Raw genomic sequence first — 14,827 nt, forward strand, 5'->3', positions numbered from 1 at the left:
CTTTCCTTTGGAATTGTAATATTTAACAGCATAAGCTGCTTTTTGATTTCTCAATATATCTCTATCAGTTTTGTGAATGATTTTGTAGTGTAGATCAGAAGTATCATTAATGATTTTTTTTTTTTTTATCAATTAGTTTTATTTCAACCCGAAAGAAGAGAGTTTTCAACTAGTAACAGGGTTGGCAGGTTTTTGACATGTGACAGTTTTTGACGGTTTAAACCGTCACGTCAAAAACCTCACTGTCAAAAACCTATATTTATATGTGAAATTTAATTAATACATAAAATTTATATATACAGTCAATTCGCTATAACTCGAAGTACGATAACTCGAATATTACTATAACTCGATTTTTTCATGAGGTCCCGACCCTTTTATCTTCAATTTCATGTTAATTATTCTCGATTACTCGAATTTTACTCTCTTTAACTCGATTTTTTTTTATCTTTTAAAGCAAGAAAAAAACCTAGGAGCTGATATCTTGCCCCTTCCTTTGCAAAACACACACAATGTCTTTCGCACTCTTCATGGAGAAGCTAAAGCTGTCCCTCTTGAAGTATGTGAACAGTGGTTAAATGAAACGTTACCAAATTTACTTCAAGGATACAGTGAAAATTATGTTTTCAATATTGATGAAATGGGTTTATTTTTTAAATGTCTTGAATGAGCAAGGAGCGTTTGACTGTCCTAGTTGAAGGAAATGCGTCGGGGACAAAGAAATTGCCCTTACTTGTTATCGGAAAATACCGAAATCTCCGATGTTTCAAGAATGTAAAAAGGTATCCTTTGGATTACAAGTCTAACAAAAAGTTTTGGATGACATCAGTTTTATTTGAAGACTATGTAAGAAAATTGGATGGGAAATTCTTCGCTAAAAAAAGAAAAGTGATACTCTTTATGGATAAAAGCACAGCGCATAATGATCTACCTAATTTGAAAGCAGTAAACTTGCAGTTTCTCCCGCCAAACACAACAGCAAAGTTGCAGCCGATGGACCAGGGTATCATAAAGTGCTTCAAACAGTCTTATCGTAAATGGCTTGTCGGAAAAATGATCTAAATATTGTAAGCATTTAGAAGATTTGTAATTAATAAGCATTAATTAAATAATCCGACAATATTTTGAAAGTCCAAAACCGAAACTAACGGTAAGTCGAACTTCCGATATGTCGAAGTTTTTCGTGAGTCCTATCAGATTCGAGTTATCGCGAATTCACTGTATTTTTTATAAAGGATAGTGTTTCTAAATATGTTCCAGAAAAAATAAATTTAAAATTTTGAAGAAACACTTATATTTTGAATAGTAACCAAAATCTTGTACTTTTGAAAGCTCACATCTTTTGTAATATTATGTATTCATTTTCATGTGTTATTGAAAATCTGCAGTGATATTATTAAGAAATTTATTTATAACCAAATTTAGTGTATAGTATAGATTATACTAAAAATTAGACATTTTTAAAGATAAACATTAGCAGTTTTGTACATTAGACATCTTTTAAAGAAAAATATTTTTAATATTCTTTTAAATCTTCTTAATAATCTTTTTAACATAAGACAATACAAATTTAAGTGCTTTCTGTTAAATACACAGAGTAGTTAGTGTCGATTTACAGTATATTCAGCCTATTCATTTACTATGCTGAAAATTTAGTTTATCCAAATACTTGTGAATTTCATTTTGCTGAATACTATATAGTTTTGTTGAATATCTAAATATTCAGCTGTTGAATAATTACTTCTTGCTTTCAAGATATGCATCATTTGTATTCTTAATACAAGTGGAGAAAAAAAAATTAAGAGATAAAAATTGTTTTAAAATGATAAGTGTAATAATTATAAATAAATATAATAAACAATATGAATTATATTTATCATTATTCACAAATATAACTACTTTTAAATTCAAATTAACATACTGGATAATAAAGATATTCGGTATAACATTAAAAAAAAATTTTATACACTTGTATCAAGTTTGTATTTATACAACATAACTCGTAAGTTCCTTTTAAATATTAGTTATATGTTCCTTATATGTCAAAAATGCATAGTAATAAGCTTTTAATTTTCTTAAGTATCAAAAAAAAATTTTTTTTTTCAAAATATAAATAATTAAACAAGTTTTGTGCAAAATTTTTCTGCACATGCATTTGAATATAAATTTTTGAGATTTTAAATCTATTATTTTACCTTAATTTTAATTAAAAAATATTTTAAAACCTGCTGATTACCTATAGTATAATTAAATTTCAATATAATGCATGTCAACTGTTGGTAGTTTTGAAGTTTATATATTTTCTTGGCAAACTTCAGTTTTTGACGGTTTAAACCAGTATTATACCCTTGTCATGTCAAAAACCACTTTTTGACGTCAAAAACCCAACCCTGACTAGTAACAATAATAATATACTAAAAAAGTTGCATTAGCACCCCTAGTGCAGAATTTTTTTGGCCTTTCTGAGTTCTCTGGTACTAATATATTTCTGCAAGATACTTATAACAATAATATTTTAACAACATTATTATTATAAATCCATCAACTGGGCAGTGTGTCTGAAACAGTATTGCGAATTAAAAACAAAACAAAATTATACGAAGCCATTTAAGAGTTATTGTTTTTTCTTTTTCATTTATTGATTTGTAAAAGAATCTAAATTCCTACTTTATGTATGAAGCTGCTGTTTCAGTTTCTTTAATTTTCACCAGAATAACTTCAGAATTCGTTTGATGAGTGATTTTCTAGTCGTTGACTATTAGTCGCCAAGTCACTTAACCGATCTTATTATCCGAACTTAAATAATGTCACTTAACTGGGTCTGAGTCAGAATTAATAGATTTAACAATGTAAATAAATGTTATATATTTATTTAAATTAGATGAAGAATTTCAATATTTCTAAAAATGCCACTTAGCCGGTTCTTCCACCAAGCTCTTCATTATCATTTCAGTACTCAGTGTTATTTAAAATAGTTAACATTCCTTACTAAAATGATTAAAATTATTATTTAATTATTAAAACTTATCACTGAATAAATGAAATCATAGTTATGTTTTTCATGCTCAATCTGTTAATGAATGTTAAAGATTAGGAGACAATTTGTCAATAATTATATAATGAATTATTATATTATTTTGTGATTAGCGTTAGGCTAAAACTGATATCTATGAATAGATGTTCGATTGTACATTTTTAACGGATATGATTCAAAGTGTATATTTTTTGTATGTGTATTATTTGTGTATTTATTTATTAACAAATTTTCCAAGTAAATTATTTTTTAAAAAAAAGAAGAATTATTGATGATAGGTGCAAATTACTTGGAGAACATTTCTTCATTATCACCTTTGTAACGAAACAAAAAAAAAGATTAGATTTCGGAAACTTTCCCATTTTTATATTTCCCATTCTTATATTTCTTCTCCCATTTTTATATTTCTGATTAATTTCATATTCTGAAATATTTTATCGCCATATTATTTCATCACCCGCAACACAAAAAAGCTAATTTGAACAAGAAACGTCAAAAAGTTATTACAAGGTCCTTACAGATGGAAGTAACGAATACAAATAAACTTAGTACAAACCTGAACTTTCAATTAACTTTCTCAACAAACGTGAGGTTAATACAACACGAATCTAATAATCGAGAGTGAGAGTCAAGGTTACAGCGAATTTCTGATGCAACTAAGCAAACGATAAATTGTAATTTTTTTTTTTATCCCTTTAGTTCCACCTTCCCCTAGCTTAAATTTGATGAACTACAAGTTGTTTCGTTTATTCTTTTTTGAATATCGTTTAATAATTTTCGACTTTGTCACAATAGAACTCTTTTATAAGAATTAAAGACTACTTGTGAAGTGAAATACTTTTTAATAACTCCTATCTCCAAATTTTAATGAATTTTTCACACATTGATCCTTTATAATTTCTATTTTGAAACAACTTTTCAAAGTTGAGTGTGAGAGTTTTTTTGAAAATTAAATAAAAACGTGAATCGTAATTCTAATGGAATCGAAATATCTGTATTGTATTTAATAGTTTTATTTTTGCAAAGAAGAGTAAAATACATTCAAAATAAGGCATTAAACTGAACTGTTTTGCTAAAATAAACAAAAACTTAAAAAAAAAAAAAAAAATTAAACATAATTGAATGCAGTACAAAATACAAGAAAAAGGAACAACATAAAAACTTATGTTAGAAGACGAATACAGGTTGCATAGACAAATTCTTCAAAAAAAAAAAAAAATTAATTAGGATCTGCACAGTAATAAAAATTATTTTTTTCTATCCTTTTAAAGTTCTTAATAAAAAAACAAACATAAAGTGAATAATTTTCAAAATTATTTTCAAAAACTTTACATAATCATGATAAAATAAGTTTCTGACAAATATTGCAGAGAAAATAGTGAAAATCATGCATTTTTTGCAATTTAGAACGACTATCGATACGGCAGATAAAAAAATCTCTTTTTAAACGATAGAAAATTAAACACTTTTTACAAACCCCAAATAAAAAAAAGCACCTTTAAGCACTTTCTAAAAACGCTACGCACCCTGCAATACATATATAACCTACTTATAATTTTCCTTCGCAATTAATAAATATCTCTATTCCCCTACAATATTTTAGACAAACAAAATTTTCATGAATCAATACTGATTTGAAGTTATCGAAGTTAGAAACAAGAAAGAGATAAAAATAATCTATATGCAAATACAGTGTTCTCCTTAAGCGTTTTTAGAACCTTATTCTTATATTGTCTAGTAAAAATTTGCACGATATTCGGCCTCAGAGATATTCACATCTTTTATATTTAAGTACAGTGGAGCATCGTTTATACGACGCCGAAGGGACCACCGAAAAACGTCGTATAAACGATAACGTCGTATAATCGATTTTTACTTCTAAAACTGAAACTAACTCTGTTTTCAGTTAATTTTAATGTTTAACGTATTGATTTACATAAATTTCTAAATTAGACAAAACAAAACAAACAAATGACCAAAGAAGAAAAATTGCAGTGAGCAATTTGAATGTATGTTACCTTTAATTATATTTTCTTGCTATTAGTCTCTACAATGCTTTGAATAGCGAGTTGAACTTACTGCTTTCTATGATGCAATTTTAAATTTCTAATCACGGCTAAATCTAATGGCTGAAGCGCACTTGTGCAATTTGCAGGAAAAAAGAGAGCTTTTACATTTTCCAAAATAATTAGTATCGATGGATGCGTTGGACATTGGTCGATGAATAGCAAAATTTTTCGTTTTTACCTCTTCATAACATTTTCTAGTTTTTTCAGTCATCTAGTAAAAATTACGGTCGTCATCCAAGCATTCTTGTTGACACCCTTTTCTGTATCATTCATGTTGGCGAATTCCGCCCTTTTTTAAAATACACAAGAAAAAATAAAAAATTAAATAAACGTGAACAAAATCTAAAAACCAACGCATAACCGATTCTGCGTATCGTATAAACGATATATTTTTACATTAAAATGAATAGGAATGATTTGGGACCACACTAAAACGTCGAATAAATGTAAACGTCGTATAAGTGATCGTCGTATAAACGATGCTCCACTGTATTGAGTTTTTTTAGTGATTTTAAATCTTACCATTATAATTTTTTAATCGATACTTTTTGCTTAAAAATACACCTTAAAATGTTTATTTCCTCACAATTTTCAGTCTGAATTATATAAAAAAAATTAATAATTTTTTATTAAAAATTTTGTTTACTTTTTTTAAGAAAATTTACAAATAGAAATAGTAGTTTTTTAGCTTGCCTTCAATTATTTTTCAGAAGTCTCTAATTTTTCTGTTATCGATACCGATTAAGAATTAATTTGGTGAAATATACACATAAAATAGCATAAGAGAGTAATTTAAAAATTGAGGATGAAATTCAGTTATTACATAATATTACACGTTTTGATACATTTTAACGATGAGTGAGTGCCCTTTTCTTTGAGGAAGCACACTGCCCTTTTTCATTCCTAGGTTGAACTGCAGATATAAGAATTTTTCTAGCTTCATGCGACGCCCATTAAATAACCAAATGATTCAATATCATGGTGTATCGAATTGGATGGAAGATTTTTTGTTGTTGTTAATTACGAAAAACTTGTATTGCTGTGAAAATGCTACATATTTTTTTATCCTTATTTATGTAGATAAAACTTGAATTTAGACCTACTTTTTAATACTTTATCAGATGAACAAAGTGAATGAACTATTTTACTACACTTCGCCAACGCCAAACTACGCAAAAGGTAGGCACACCTTAGTTTTGTGAGAGCTTATTCAAACAAAACTCGAAAATCCTTGTTATATCAGGGCTTTCAATAAAGAATTAAAACCATACACATTCGGTATCATCTGCTACATTTAAGATTTTCAAATTCATGACTAATTCCAAGAATTTTTCATGACTTAACAAAGTTACTATTTTCTAAGACAAAAACACAACAATTAATTTTAAAAAGCATTACAATAACATTAATTGAAATGATAGGTATAACCAAAACTGTTATACTCTGCATCTTCATATTTATAGATTTTAAATTCAAAAAACAGAGTAAAGAAAGAGTTAAAGCAATAAAATAGCTAGAAAAAAAAATACAAAAGCAAATAATTTCTTCTTTTTTTCTGCAGAATTATATTCTAAAGATACTGTTCTTGTTTATCGGAAAGGAAAGAAATACTCTTGATTTTTCTGTTCTCTTTTCGGAATAAAAAAAAAAAAAAATCGCCAATGACTGTCATGCTTCAGCTAGAATTTGAAATTGATAAAATAAAAAATAATAACAAAAATTCTGAAATCACAGAAGTTTAAAAGATAATTCGCTCTAGAAATGATGTTCTTTCTTTCATTTTTTGAAAGAGCACCATGATTTTTGAAGAACACGATAAAAACATTTTATATTTTAATAAAATATGATTGTGAGTGGGGATTTTGCTAAAAATTCAGATATTTGGAACACTATGAAATTGAGAGGGGGGGGGGGGTAAATTCTATTTTAGATTTTTCGGCGAACTAAATCCATGATTTTTTTAAAAAAAAAAAAATAGTTAAATCATGACATTTCATGACAAATTTTGTGCAAAAACCGAAATTCATGATTTTCCAGGTGCGTAGATAGTGTAGTAACACATAATCTGTTTAATAATTGACTTATGAAGTGGCGAAAGATAACTTACAAAAAAAAAAAAAAAAAAATACATATATAGATTTCGAATCATTTGAAGTGAAAAAAAACTGCCAACTTCCGTGTGCAGATGCCAGATGAGAATCATAGGTAATTACTTCATTTATCAACAGTGAGTCAACTGACGTAAGTAAAAGCGTCGCCGAAATAGTGAAATTGACGCGTTTTATTACGAAAGTATCAAGTTTACATTTTTCGTAACACCAACGATCGACAATTATTGGTTTTTGAACAAGTTAGATAAGCAGCCTTCAACTTTGATGATAAAAATAGACAATGTAGAATGAGTAAGAGGGCACTGGTGAGAATTTTAATGTCAAGGGAATATAATACACGATGAAACCTAAGTAACTATGTAAGTCACAAACACAAATTAACACTAGATTGCCTAAGGAAGTCATTTTGACTGCCTTTTAATTCCAATTAGAAAAATAATGATGTATAATATAAAAACACAATTTCATAGAATTTTGTAACTTTTAGTACAACATATAATTTTTTTAATTGCTAATATTTACTAATAACTTGTTATATAACTGTAAATAATATAAAAATTAATTTAAAACATATTTCTTTACACATTAGTTATTCTTTTACTGCATTGTAAACAATGTAGTGACTGCATTGTAAACAATGCAGTCACTTTGACTGTGCAATATAGGTATATACTAAAAAATTTTCAGTCCTAGTGTTAAAAGTTGACAACCGTTAACATGGATAATTATCTTTAATTACACAGCCTAACTGGCAACTTTAACCCTTTCTTTAGTGATGAGTGCAAGTGAAGTGACAATTTAGACAGGGTAGATTTAGATTTTAGGTGATTTTTAAATTTCCTGTGGAGTGGCAACCTCGTTAGAATAGCTATAATTTTTATATTTTATAGTTCACGCTTTTTTTTGTGTGTGTGTGATAGTTTCAGACCTTTTCCAAATGGCAAAAGAGACTTAAAATAACTGGAAAAAAAAACTTAAAAGACATTCAACAGAGCTGTTCAAACCATTTTTTAAAAGACGAAAATGAGAAACAAAATTCTCTGCATTCCCCCTGTTATTTTAGATGATTTTTAAATTCCTTGTATTTTCCAGGTTTTCCCTGTGAATGTGGCAACCTTGTTAGAATAGCTATACTTTTTATATTTTATAATTATTCTTTCTTTTTTTGTGATAGTTTCATACCTTCTCCAAATGGCAAAAGAGATTTAAAATAACTAAAAACACCTAAGTTACTTTCAACAGAGTTGTCCAAATAGCTATATTATTTGCATTCTTAATACTCAACATTATATAACCAGGGATCTGTCCAGGCCGAATTTACTAGCGTCTAGCGGTACCTTCACAAATTCAATTTTAGGTAAAACGGTAGTTTCCTAAATTTAACTTTAGGAAAAACGGTTGTCTCACAAAATACTTTTTCTTAAAATTTTATTTTTGTATCCCGATAAATCTATATTTTTACCATGTTTTTGTGTTGACTTTTTAATATAATTTTTAATTTTTCACAAATTATGTCAAAATTTTCACAAAATAGGTACCTTTCAGAAAAACCTAGACAGACCCCTGATAAGTTACCTGCAAAATTAGTAATAAATAATCCAAAACTAAAGAAAACCAGGGGTTATTTTAGGAGAAATTTGGATCTCTTACTAGATTTTTCACACATTCTTTCCGAAAATCCCTCATATAAATTTTTGCTTTAAAAGTGGGCCCTTAAAAAGTGCTTTTGAAAATTGAAGTCAATGACCTCTTTATTCAAAATTTTTAAACTACTACTCCTAAAAGGGTATGTTTTCTCACAAAAAACAGGATCTTATAAAAATAAAATAACAGCAGCACTTAGATTTTTCTTAAATTTATCATTATTATTCTTTTCTGATTCATTGACATTAATTCATTTATAAAAACTTTAAAGCTGTAAATAAGATCTGAGATCATTAAAAAAATCATAGAAACATGAAAGAAAAACAATTGCTTTTTGGTAGTTTTGTATGAGGAAGGTGAAAAAAGGAATAGTAAATAGATTTTACACTTAGTAAATTTTTGTCTCCCTATCTCTGCCTAAAAGATGGAAAGTGAAATTGCATAAAAAAACTTAAACATGTACTTTAATAATAATAGCTTAGTTTGCTAATTTTTAACTCTTCTTTCTTACAGAAGATAATGTTCAAGTTCGTATTTGACACTTAATTGCCAACTATTTCAAAAACTAAATTCAATTTAAAAAAAAAAAAACTCACTTAAGATATTGATGATAGACAAATAATTAATTTCTAGAAAAATTTTTTTCCATTATATTGGTCATTCATAGAAATGAAAGTGAAGATTATGCAGCTGCTATAAAAATCAATAAAACAGTATTTTGTAATTATGTACTACTAATTAATTTGTACCTTATGGCACAATCAACTTGAACAAGAATAATTGAAAATCACCTTTGCAGTATAAGTGCAGTACAAAAACATATACTAAAATATTTACCATTTTGAAATCTTGTGACTTAACATTCTGTCGATCGACAACTATTGAGAAGCACATTGTTTTTTCAACTTCAAAGTAAAATACAGGTTTTTCATTGCTCATAAAAATAGTATCAAATAATAAATTTTCATTAAATTAACCAGAGCAGTGAGTGTTGAATATGATATAGTTATGAAGGCTCATAAACTACAAGTAACCAACCAAGAAAGAATTTCATAGTTCTAGGGCATAAACAAATATTCTAGATTTACACTGTGCAAATTCCAGATTTATATGTTAAAGAGAAGTTATGTTCAGATAAATCCATTCAATTAGTTGCTTGATGTTTTGCGAGATCAGTGTTTTGGATTGAAATTTTTTTCCAGATTAAAGACTCATTTGAAGAAAAATCAGACACAGAATTTTGATCTTTAATGGGCAATTCTTATTGATGATAAGAGACAGAAATGGATATCAAAGCACTATTTATATTTGATTCAACTTACTTTTGTGGGTTAGGCTTCTCAATTACATTATAAATGAGAATGATTTATACAGGAAATAAATTCGAGACTTAAAATGACACAGCATTTTGCTGATGCTCCTCTGTGCATTCAAGAATTAGCGAAGAAAAAATAATTACAGGCATCCTATTTAACAAAGTGATTAATTCTATTATACAAAACTTGATCAATAACATATTAAATTGCTGTACTGATATTTTTTGCATCTAACTGAAGTAATAATTAATCATTTCTTTTGCTTAACAAGTTCATTCACTTATAGATATAAAAAACGAAAAAAAAAAAAAACTATTTTAAGAATTGGTAAATCACAATTATTGCTTTTACTATTTAATTTTTAAAACATGTTAAGAACACTTAAAATCTGATTTACATGAGTTTTTGATGGGATAAAAAGATTTCAAGACTTAACTTATTTATTGACCAACAACCAGGATCTAAGGTTATTTTGCAGAATTTTTCACCAGGAGAATGGCTCACATATGATATCATTGACTTGAATTATTTTTCACTTAAAAAAAATTTTTTTAATAATTTTATCAGTTAATTTTTTACAGCAAAAATATATATATAGGATCCTTTATTAAATTTATGTATTTTTTAAATTTATATGCATTTTTATTTCAATTGCTGAGTTACAAAACCAACTTTTTTCTCAGTGCTATTTATATCTTTACTTAATTTTCACCTCATCATCATTAATGTTTTCTCCTAGTGCCATAAAATTAATTTTTTTAAGAAATAATCTTAAGTCGACTTTATCCAGCGCCTCAAAATGTCAGGGGGAAAAATCAAACTGTAACAGATTCAGTAATTTAAATTTTATTCATACAAGCAGATGATGAAGTTCGGCCATCCCATTCTTTCGTTGGGGTGGGACATTTGAAATAATTATGAAAAATAAACATCAGGGTGCATAGCCAGATTTTTCAACAAAAATTAAGCCCTTTTAAGCACTAAAATTTTTTTTTTAATCACTTTCCAAAAAAAAAAAAAAAAAAAAAAATCATTATTAGGATCTGCATAGTAATAAAAATTATATTTCTTCCTATCATTTAAAGTTCTTAATTTATAAACATAAAATAAATAAAATTCAAAATCTTTATACAATTATGATAAAATAACTAGTCTCTGATAAATATTAGAGAAAAAATTTTGAAAATCATGCATTTTTTGTAATTCAGAACGACAATCGACACTGCAAAGAAAAAATTTATTTTTAAAAGATAGAAAATGAAGCACTTTTTACAAACCCCAAATAAAAAAAGTACCTACCTTTAAGGGCTTTTAAAAAACATAAATCAAAAATAAGCACCTTAGCACTTTTTAAAAATGCTACACACCCTGATAATATTTTCATAAAAAGATCAATTTTTTATTAATATTTATTTTAACATAAATTTTTGCATTTTTCAAAGAAAAAAAGAATTTTTTTAATTTATTTTAAAAACTTAATTTAAAAAAATTAGAAATAAATATTAATTTAAGGACAGAATTCAGACCATTGATCTGTTTTAAAGTCTGATTTCAGTCCTCGGGACTGAAGAGTGGTACCCGTGCTTCTGATAATTATGAATAAGGAGGAATTGGCTAAAATCAGGATTCATGATTTTTTAGATTTTTATTTAAATACACTGTAAGAACTTTGATTTATGATTAAAAAAACTTCATAAATGTTTAACCAAAATTAAATTAATATTAAAACTAAATATATTACAAGAATATTTTAGAAGCTCTAACTACCTAAATCAATTTTTCATTATAATACATAGCTTTGTAACCATTTTGAAACAAATGCATGATTGAAATTTACAGACTAAAACAAAGTTTCAATTACCAAACTTTAATTTTAATTTTTAAAATGACAAAATAAATGTAACAGATTGTGTTTACAAATGTAGTCATTCATCTAAAAATAAATAAATATTTAAACCATAGATTTTTATATTAAAATATAAATTTTTAATCTTATACCAAAATAGATAAGCTAAAAAAAATTTTTTTTTTAAATATATGTACTCATTTAAATTTTTTCTCACAAAATTTCTTTATAGAAAATCTGATAATGTCAATCAAACTGTAAACATATTATCAGAAAAAAAACTTAAATGTTTACTTTAATCTGTACTTTCAATCTCAAAAATCAAAAGATTTTTAAAAATGTAATTTCAAATGTTTTGGAATTTAACACATACCAAGAAAGAAAGTAATTTCGTTAGGGCTAAAATTAATTAATGCAGCAATTTATTTAAAATAAATTTTAAAACTTAGAAAAGAAATAATAAAAGTACTGTTTTTTTTAAACTTTTTAAATCGATATATATATATATATATATATATATATATATATATATATATATATATATATATATATATATATATATATATATATACATAAATCAGTTGATTTAAATCAACAAACCCTGTAAAATAGATCAGGAACCGCCAAGTTATACAGCATAGTAAATCGCAAAAAATTGCAAGCAGGTAGTAGCAAGTAGATATTTGTGTACAACTTGGTACCTAACAGGGGTAGTACTTAGTACCTAAACTATTTTGCTTAAGTTTTACAAAAAAGATAATAAAGAAATACTGAGCAAAGATCTTTCCTTTATTGTAAAGTGTCAAATAATATTTATTTTAAAAACTTAATTGTCTTTAAATAAAATTTGAAAAAATGACATCCAACTAATATTTTTGTTGATAAATAATGTAAATATAAAACAATAGAAAAAATATAACACAAATTCAAACAGAATTATAATTCCTAAAAAAGTCAAACTCTGGAAATAATACTAGTGTCTGTTTTTTCTCGGCAACTACTTTTTACGTTAGTCTAGTAAAGAAACAGGGTTCTAACTCAACTAATCTTTCAAATTTGATAGGTACAAAACTGCCCAGGCCCACCAATGGATGCAACTTAAAATGCCCCTCTGACCGTGAGTTAACAAGAATTGCGTATTTAGAGTCACATATAACTAATATTTAAGCTAGCTATTTTAAATATCAGATATTTAATCACTTTGGTCACTCTTTCACATGCGAATGTATACAAGTGAAACATTGATGTTCTTTTAAAGGAAAGAAACATATTTTTGATGTACTTAAATTTCTTAGAAGAAATTGCATGCATTTGAAAATTTCCTGGTATTTCTTAAATATTAACCGATAGGGAAGATTTCCGAATCATGATCTGAGGTAGAATTATTGTCAAGTTATGGCAATTTCCATGCAGCGGCCCGTGAGCGGGACAAACTTGAAGGGCCATGCGTGGCCCTTCAAGTTTGCCTTCCGCAATTCCAAGCCATGCGTGGCAAACATCTACACATTTTTTTAAAAAAAATTCTATTTAAAATCAATTAGGCACCTTGGTGATTGTAGTTGGCAGGGCAAATCACCATATGGAAATATCCCTGGCAGTAGAGAAGGATATAAAAAGTTGAAGATTAAATTAACTTATTCAACAATTAACGTTTGAAAATAACAAACTGTCTCACGTAAGCATAAAACAAAACATTGTGAACTAATTCTTGATATTTAATACAAGCCAATTTTTTTTAATTAAAACCACAATTTTAAAAATAATGTGTAAATTAATCACCCCAGCATAATTTGGTTCCTTAAAAACAGTGAAGTAGTCACTACATTTCGAAAGCTTGTGGACATTATACATTTGAAAACAAGTAGTTGTAGTAATTTAATTTATAACAAAGCAATTGCAGTAAACTACAAAGGTACCTAACATAATAAGACAAGACTTAAAAATTTACTTTTTTATAGTTCCTAAATACTTTATTTTGAGGCATAGAATGTGAGATTGCGCAATCACCTTAAAACGTTCCATTTAATATTCCACTTTTGCAATAACAAATGGTACTGTCACTAACACTTAATAAAATTTTTTATTCTATTCAACTAAATATTATTAAAAAAAATTAATAATCGGCAAACAGATAATTTTATAAACCGGCAGGTCTAGCCTTCCGAAGAATCACGTGGTATAAATAACGACAAAATAAGGATACATAATTTAAATGTATAATTAAAAGGAAATTATTATATAATCACTGAATTTAAATATAAACTTACGTTCTCGGCAGTTCCAGGGACGGAGCTCCTTTACGCATAAATACACCATCAACAAACACTCCATTCTTACCATTACAGCTCATGAAAAAACAAGAATTTTCAAAACAAATTTCCAAATGTTTTCGCGAAATGAAGCTGGAATGCCCCATATTTACATCCACTTCCCCTCGGCTACTATTTCGACCTATACTAATACGGTTTTGTCGGATCATATACTCAAATTCACGTCCTTCTAATTTAGCTATAGCCGCTGCGTTCGGCTCCGGACTCCATAAAACTTTAGTAGGACTTGATGGTGCTGATTTTAGAGACAACAATGCATAAGCATCGGTTTCAGAACTAGGAGCACCGGACATTATTTAGCTAACTATGAACTAATAAAAAATATCCAAGTGATGACAAGTAATGTTTGTGTTAATTAATATGTCATAAGCTTTATCATAACACGCACCCTAAACATTTACGACGAACTCGAATCGAGCAGACAGCCCGATCTCATTCCAGTTCTAAAGTCAAAGGATAAAATAAATAAAGTTGTAA

The 14,827-nt window shown here is 27.2% G+C and overlaps 1 protein-coding gene across 1 annotated transcript in view; it reads right to left on the minus strand.

The window, feature by feature from the left end:
• The window catches only part of LOC107443000 (forkhead box protein K1), a 49,173-nt gene extending 34,348 nt beyond the window's left edge, over positions 1-14,825 (minus strand). Inside the window, exon 1 of the mRNA XM_043051744.3 lies at positions 14,288-14,825. Coding sequence (XP_042907678.1) covers positions 14,288-14,643 — 356 coding nt within the window. The 5' untranslated portion in view covers positions 14,644-14,825. The remainder of the gene's footprint in view (positions 1-14,287) is intronic.
• Positions 14,826-14,827: the final 2 nt, after the last annotated feature.

Source organism: Parasteatoda tepidariorum, chromosome 5, assembly GCF_982258835.1.
Source record: "Parasteatoda tepidariorum strain Cologne lab strain chromosome 5, Ptep-v5.0, whole genome shotgun sequence".
Taxonomy (NCBI): domain Eukaryota; kingdom Metazoa; phylum Arthropoda; class Arachnida; order Araneae; family Theridiidae; genus Parasteatoda; species Parasteatoda tepidariorum.